The sequence below is a fragment of the Lytechinus variegatus genome, chromosome 4 (assembly GCF_018143015.1).
Source record: "Lytechinus variegatus isolate NC3 chromosome 4, Lvar_3.0, whole genome shotgun sequence".
NCBI lineage: Eukaryota > Metazoa > Echinodermata > Echinoidea > Temnopleuroida > Toxopneustidae > Lytechinus > Lytechinus variegatus.
The window spans coordinates 11,169,820-11,178,407 of NC_054743.1; the positions used below are offsets into that span (position 1 = coordinate 11,169,820).

The following is an 8,588-nucleotide window of genomic DNA, read 5'->3' on the forward strand; positions in this document are numbered from 1 at the left end:
TTCAAAATGATTCATGCAACACTTATTATGTACAACGTCTTTTGCTTGTACATAGATGTGAAACAGAATGAAATGAAATTAAATTAAATATGATAGTTTAGTGATTAAATGCACTCTAAAAGAACAACATTTATCATTAGTAAGGCTTGTGTCTGAATATATACTGACTCATATATTTATGCAAATATTTCACACTAAATCCTCTGGCAAGGACTTTTCCTTATGAAAAATCTCCACATAAACCCTAACCTCAACCCCAACCCTAACATCATTCTGAACCAGTTTTTTGAGGTTGCCTCATAATGATGGCCCTAATTCAATTTTCACTTGGTGTGCTAAAAGGTAAAGGCATTTATCATCACTACCAGGTCCCTTGGAGAGGATTTTAATCTATCTGTCCTCTAGATCTTTGCTTTCTAGCAATCATGTTTTCTAAGTGATCAGGTACAAACCATCACTATCATTGCCCAAAACCTTATCATAAACCCCATCATAATCCTAACCTTATTCATAAATCTTCAGCAGAATTAGAGCAGGATCAGTAATCGCAGGATGTTTGCAGGAGTAAACATCCGGATCATCCACGCAGAGTGCAGCAAGCAGTACTTCCCAAGTTTAAAGCCAGCACTCATGAAAATACGCACAAATATTCATCTTCGAGTAAAGACATGCAAGATTCATGTTCTGAATGTGTTGCAAACTGTATAACCATGGCAATGGCATAGGGCGGGGGTATTAATCACCTTCAGGGATATTTCATCATAATATTGACTGGCCTTGAGGGGAACATCAAATATATTGCCGGCAAATGAATCATATTGGCCCGAGTCTTTAGACGAGGGCAATATGGGTCATTTAAGGGCAATATATTTGATGTTCCCCGAAAGAAGAGCCAGTCAATATTTTTATTATCATCCAAATCAGATATCTAGAGCAAAAATCATGATAATGGGGATATTTCTTTTAAAAATAGAGTTCTATTGTGTCATGTTAATATCGGTCTAGGCTCTGCACTTAACCATTATGATGTACTTGCAAGCGCTCGGATTCAGCGTTGTCTTTATTATGACGTATATTGTTGGTGGGCGGATCCTTATGAAGCGTATCTCTTTATAGGCATCCACAAATGCCCGGATGTGAGACGAGGGAAAATACAAAGGTATATTTTGCTTCGTCTCTGCATGCAAAGTAAATACGCGCATTGAGACCGAGGAAAATACAAACAATATACCTACCCTTCCCGATATTCAGAAAATGTAGGGCAATACGGTTTTGTAAATGACCAGCTCAGATGTCTGATACGGGTGATAATTCATCATCACAATCACGATCATCAAAAGCAGCAGCAACACATGAGAAGCAGTTGTTGCTATGAGCTTCAGACCAAGAAGCTATATGCAACATTACTTTGCTCAGGTTGGAAGAGGAATATCAATCGTCATCTTCCTCTTCAGCTCTGATGGTGATACCATCTGATAACATAAAACATGGAGAAGGTATTCATAGAATATTATAAGGGATATACATGGGTAAACTTATATGTATAATTTATTCTTAAAATTGACAATGCTGAAAATCATCAACACAATAAGCATGTGAGGGCACATACTTGGAGAATGTCTTGCATAAGAAGCTGTTTATTGCAGCAAATTAAACCATCTCCTATCAGAATCTCATGGCAAAAAAAATTAATTTCATACATTTGAATAAATTGGTGGTCATTTTGTTAGGTTCTGTTAGGTTGATTACATTAGCCTGACCACAAATAGAAATATCCATGAAAGCTGGAAATTGGACAGGCATGATAGTATAATGGTGGAATGAGAGGCTGAGGCAAGTGGAATTTATCATGGAAAGATTAAAGATAAATGCCAGTTGTGGTAACAAATTCAAAATGAGTTCGTACAGAATCCATTGAAATGACCACCAAAGTGATATGCCAAAGGATTCTGGAAGAAATTGTGTAATTCCTAAGAAATTAGCAAATAAGCACAGGATTAGTGTCAAGAGGCGGGAAGACATTCAAAGCAATAATAATAATACGCTGTCCCACATGCGCTTATCTGTGTTGGTGATCTTCAGTGTATATATTTTTTAGCGTAGATTTCAAGATTTCTCAAAGTTCAGTTTATATAACTGTACCAGATCTTGATCCACGATGATATAGTAATACTTAAACTTGGTTTTACTGACTTTCTCATGAAATCAGTGTTTACTGCAACTACTTTCATTTATCTCTAAGTAAAGGAATACAAAGTTTGGTAGATCAGTCTACAACCCACCAGCCCTTGTCCTCTACAACATTTCTACATCAAGGATTGAAGTTTGCATGATTGTGCACATAATATTGAGGTCCGTGGTTCTCAATTCAATTACTCCTGAATAGGACTCATTATTTGGATGGTGGAATGAAGTAAAATAGACAAAGTTTTGAAAATGAAAGATAGCAAGAGGAAAATGAAAGGCAAGAAATCGAAGATGAGAGTAGAGTAATTTTCATGAGATAAGATGAAATCCTTTAAATTATTGGAAAGCAAATGAGATGTGATGGTCTTGAGGAAGATAGAGACCCATCTCCACTGACTTCATAATTCTGACTTATAATGTGCCATGCTACACAATATATGAATAAGCCTTTATTCTTCACTAAAGCATAGGTCATTGTATTATAAGGTGTATATGATTTTTCACTACTGGTCTGCTCATGTGGTCGAAATTTAATCAGCCAACTTTCCCTGATAAATTTAAACAATAGATTAACATCAGAGAAAAGAGACTGAAAATCATAAATACATGTTACTACATACCCTTAGAAATTCTTGGTATGATATAGTGCCAGGATGTTCACCTCTGACCTTCTGCAATGCACCAATCACAGCCTCTGTTATCTGATCATCCGTCAATGCAGGGGTAAACATGCCTTTGTATAGACTAAAGAGCTGCTCAAATCGGAGAAGTCCCTCCTTGTTTACGTCCAGCGCATCAAAAAGGGCTATCATTGTCAGGTGAAAAGAAGAACAATATGATTATATATCAGTAGAGACTGTAAGTCATAGTAAATCAATGTTCTTTTTTTTTCAAGATAATGTAAATAATTTATGTTGTTTTCTGACCAATGAGAGCTAGAAAGAAGGGAAAGTGAGCAGGTGAAAACAAGAAGAATTTATATCATATTTTGAAAATTATGTTAAATAAAACTAAACTAAAATGCAACAGCTTTTTTAAAAACCAGCTTACAGGACATGCAATTTACCTTTGCTTTTCTCACGATAATCCGCTTTCTTGCACAACACTGACAAACACATGAGAAACCCCTCTGGTTGAATGGTACGGTCTGCTCCAGTGGCATGCTTCATAGCCACTCTCCTTGCTAGCTCATTGCCAGCAAAGATGTAGAGGGAGAGAAAAGATTCCACGGGGATGCCATCCTCGCCATTGGGGGAGGGATCCAGTTTGGCATAAGTCTTCAGCAGAAATTTGATCTCCCTCTCGTCAACTACAGATTAGACAGATGAAGGAGAAAGAACAAAATTTAAGAGTTAGTAATGTCAAATGATCTTCAACAAACATTAACAGGTTATTGGAATGATCATATTCTCATACAAATTCAAGTGGTTCCAATTCTAAAAGATGTATTACCTATTGCATCTAGCTATGCACTGTTTCGTCTTAACTTGTAACATTTTAGCTTTAGCTCCACCCCCCCTTCTCTTTTCTTTGTGTCCAAACTCAAAATAAAAAAATGAAGACAAAGTTTGGAGATCAAAATTCTAAAGAACACAAGTTTCAAAATCCATATTTTGAAAATCACTTGAAAGTTGGAATCCTTTAAAAAAATCAAATGTTTTCATTTAAAAAAACCCACAATATTTTTGCCAATAAGTATGTCAGCCATTGCGTTGCCTTTCTTTAAAGAGAAATATTAAATTTCAACAGTCATACAGTTATCAATTAATGATACTGTAGATAAGTATCAGCATCAGAAGTATACAAATAAAAAAACAGTTTTTTTTTATTTTTAGTGGATTATTTGTTCCCAATTTGAAGATTGTTTTAATATAAATTTAGCTATCAAAATAAAACTTGGTCTGAATGTTAAATAACATTTTATCATTTCGGGGAAGAAACAATGAAATGCAAATCTTGTGTTTTGTTGCATGACATTATGACAATATTCTAACATATTTTATATTTCTTTCAAACCTATTACACTTTTCTTGTTTATTTTTTACTTACAATGTGACTGCTTTTCAATATCTTCAAGCTTTTCTGGTGTGAGAATAGAATCTGAATTACCCTGCAAGGCAAAAGCATTGTAGATAATTTACGGATGTGAAAAGTCTAACAACAAAATCAGTTAAATTCAACTTTGCAAAAGTAATTCACCCCCTTCTTTCTCTATTCTTCTTACATGTACAATCTTGTAAAGTTACAAGATTGTTAATATCTTTCTTTCGAATTCCCTTCCTTGCTTTAATATTTTCTTAATACTCACAGACTTAACTTTATGTTGAATTTCTTGAACTTTTCTTCTTTTTCCAAGCTCATTCTTCTTTTTCTTCTCCCCAGCCCCCAAAACCAAGCTCTTCCACACCTCCTCATTTTATTTTTCTTTCTTTCATTCAAGTGGTTGCAAATTAAGAAAAAAAACACCTAACAATCGAAATGTGAGGAACAAGTTTCAAGTTGTCGGGGTATAATAGGAAATTGTACAAAACTCAACAGGTTGCATCTCATGCAACAACTTATAGGTGAATTACTGGTACGCCATCTTTTGACAAGATGATGAAAGGCCTAGGACAAAAGGAAAAAAATGCTGAGTGCCTGGAACACAACCAGGCCAGCAATATTACAACTTACATTACAAGCTTCCGATGTAAATAAATCAGTGTACAAATAATATCGCACCCACACTCTCAGCTCTTTACATATATCATATGCAAGATCGGATACACCATCCGACATCACACCATAATATTAGTTTCAAACTTTCTTCAGCATCAACATGATCAAGAATGAAAGACATTTCATGACAAACATGTCAAGACAAGAGCCAGAACTTATAAATACAAGAGGGGAAATTGGCTTCATATCGTTAGGTACGTTTCATAGGAAACATTAATGTCATTAACAGTAGTTTCTAAGTAATAACAAATTCCATGGAAGTTTTGCGGGTGTTGTGCCCTGTACTTTCTTGTGGCTGTGCACGTGACGCCCGACCTTGGCTTAGTCTGCTATGCAGACTCTGAATGGCTCGTGAGGTGGGATCTGCTACTGGTTTGCGAAGCAAACCAGCCTGAAGGGTGAGCGAAGCGAGCCATTTCTGCAGCCTCAGTAGACCTAGTCTGCTATGCAGACTCGTTGAATCAGCTGAGGTACACACACTGCAGATGTGGGTCTACATTTGTAGACTAACCTTGGCTTGAGTGCACTAGGCGGCTCTAGACCTTACACCAAAATGAATATGTGGGGAACATGTTAATGTTTAAGCCAAGGCATTTATTTCACAAGTAATTTTGCAGATATTTGTATATTTTCTTACCATTCTCAAGTCGGAAGACGTTGGCACACACAAAGCCAATCTAGGGACAAGAATCTATTTTATAATAAAATGTTGATCACATCATCAGAATGAATCATTTCATTCTTGATTATCGGAGGGCAAAATTCAAAAGCTTCCTCGGTTGTCAAGTGTGAACGCGCCGCAGAGGGCTTATCTCCCCGGGGCGCGGCCGGGGCGCACGATCGAGTTGCAAATCCTGCCCACGGCGAGTACATGTACTAAATAACAATTTTCTCGCTTTAATCTATCATTTAGGCCGACTCTACTCTTCCATTTTAAAATACTATTATAGGTCCACATCCCGGCCATTTAATCTTTCAGTAACTTTTCTTATGTTCTACCCCATCACCCCAGTGCTCCTAATAATTATAACAGTTATCTCACACAAAAAAGGGGGGAACTTTTTATCCTTTTTTTAAATGAATATTTAATTTGGTGATAGATTTTCCATAATATTTAGAGAATAATTTAATATTTCTCAATTTGTTTCTTTCTGTTTCCTTTTTTCTCCCTTTTTTCCTTTTTGTTCATGGTCGTAAAACTTTTTTGGCCGAGGAGATGGGGATTCCAATGCCCCGAATGGACGCCGCCAAGGCCTATACTTTCAAAATATGCCGATACACTGTAAAAACTGTGGTGTTAAAACTCAGACCAATTAGTGTTAATAGAGGACCACACCCTGAGGTATTAAAATAACACCCTAGAGATTGAACATAACACCAAAGAGTGTAAATGTAACAACCATAGGTGTTGTAATAACACCTATATAGGTGTTAAACTAACACCACTAAATTTAACACCGGTGGGAAATAACGGTGTGGTCCTCTATGTACATCGGTTAATACCACAGTTTTTGCTGTGTACAGCTGTATGCCTGGAAAAAAGGCACGCCTTTTATTTTTATTTTTTTTTTATCTCGAGAACCGTTTATCCGATTTTTATGATTTTTTTGCCAAATTTCATCATTTGCCATGTCTTTTCAAATTAGACCAATTTTGCACACCCCAAAGCATAGGCGGATCCAGCCGGGGGTCCGACTAGACCCGCCCCCCCCCCCCCCTTAATGGTGGAGCAGAAAAAAAGGGGGAAAGAAAGGAGAAAAAAAGAAATGCAAAATAAGAGGAGGGAGACGAGTGAATATAATAACGTCAAGGGAAGTCTTAGAGTATGATTTAAAAATATATATTTCATGGCACTAAATTTTCGCTCGCGCTTCGCGCTTGCATAGCCTGTTCGATAAGATGCATATCTTGCTCATTATAGGCTGATAGCTTAAAATATCAAGTTTTGAAGTCAACATACAAAACATATTTCAGCTCGGACATCGAGCTTTCATCACTTTTTTTTATTTACCATTCGATTGTTTTAAGTGCTCTGTAAAATGTCCGTTTACCGTCTAAATATCATTTGGAGCTCTTAGCGCTGTGCGCTCGCATTATTTGATTTGCCAAGTAGGCCTTCACATTGTAATTGTTTAATCAATAAGATTCTTTAATATTAATATTAATCATAATCATAACAAACTACTAAAAATCCCCCTTTTATGACAGATTATCAAAAATTTCGTCTCGCGATTCGCGCTTGCATGCAGTAATAGTTTTAAAAAATATCTCAACTCATAAATCCTATTCATGATTACAAAAGTGCTTAAAATATCCAGTTTTCATGGCTCAAATGTCAACAAATTTCACTCACTCATTAGGCTTATTACTAGTAAATATGATAATAAAATTTTCATAATTGCTAATAACTAAGTTGTCCCTTTTTCAGAAAGGAATATCGACAAGTTTCATATCGCGCTTCGGAAGTAGGAAGATAGTCATCCTTTTCATGATGACAAAATGTCCTTAGGCCTAGAATGTCCAGTTCCTAGGTCAAAATGTTAATAAAAATATTAGCTTGCGCTTCGCAATCGCATCATTTATTAAGTGCTATCCACGTACACTTCACAATTTCCCTACACAGTACTTTAGATTTAGTGCTTTAGCGCTTAAATTCGCCCTTTTCATACCGGAACATCAATTTTTTCCGCTCGCGCTCGCATTATTGATTTTCATGATAAAAAATGAATGTATTCAGAATACCCAGATTCTGCCTAACCAAGGAGATAGCACCTGATATGTCCTTGGTCTAACTCTAAAACACTCGCACAGTTTATTGAAATACGTAGTTTGATCTTTATTCAAAACGTGCTAAAATTATCGAGTTTGCGCTCGCATTATTAATGTAGGAACTTCCTTTTCATTATTTACATATATGAATAGAGCGTCCCATTTTTAGGTCTGAAATCTCAATTTTTTCGACTCGCGCTTCACGTTCGCATCATTGTTTAGTTTTATACGTACACCGTTTATTCAAAAAAATTGCTTAAAATATCAATTTTTAGGTCGGAATGTCAAAATTTTCAGCTCGCGCTTCGCGCTCGTATTATCTTGAAGTTAAAAAATGTTTATTAATGGCTTCCTGCAAATCGTCCTTAACAGGTCACTTTTCGATCAAGCTAGAACCATATTAAAAAATTCTGCTCCCGCTTCGTGCTCAAAAAGTTTGGCTCATTACGCCACTGGGACAACCTTTTCAAAGAAACAAACAAAAAACAACTTTGAGCATCCGATCGGGGAAAATATGGGTGATACAAAATGCCCCCCCCCCCCTCTATTGGCGGGAGCTGGATCCGCCCCTGCAAAGTATTTGAAACTTTAGTGTGCTATACCTATTAATAAGCCTATAGGCCTGAAAAAAAAAACACGTTTTATTATTTTATTTTTTTTCCCTCTAGTTTCGATTCCTCTTTACCTCTCTCTTCTCATCTGCTGAATCCATAGTTTGCATATTATCATCTTCATTATGTTCATCAGCAAGAAGGTTAGTTCTTTAGACAGGAACTCAACTTAAGATGATCCTTGAAACCGGCTTTAGTTTTATTTCTAATATGAACTCCGCCCTCGCCCACCTTTCAGATTTCCACTTCCTCACTCTCTTCTAAATCTTCTTAACCGCCCTCTCCCCTTTCCCCCTTTTAATA

The 8,588-nt window shown here is 36.4% G+C and overlaps 1 protein-coding gene across 1 annotated transcript; it reads right to left on the reverse strand.

The window, feature by feature from the left end:
- Positions 1-1,279: 1,279 nt before the first annotated feature.
- LOC121412547 (calcineurin subunit B type 1-like) lies at positions 1,280-5,697 on the reverse strand. Its single transcript, XM_041605338.1, has 5 exons — positions 5,543-5,697; positions 4,237-4,297; positions 3,254-3,496; positions 2,808-2,992; positions 1,280-1,472 (listed from the first exon to the last, which is right to left on the reverse strand). The coding sequence occupies exons 1-5, from the start codon at positions 5,543-5,545 to the stop codon at positions 1,413-1,415; spliced, it is 552 nt and encodes a 183-aa protein (XP_041461272.1). The 5' UTR covers positions 5,546-5,697; the 3' UTR covers positions 1,280-1,412.
- Positions 5,698-8,588: the final 2,891 nt, after the last annotated feature.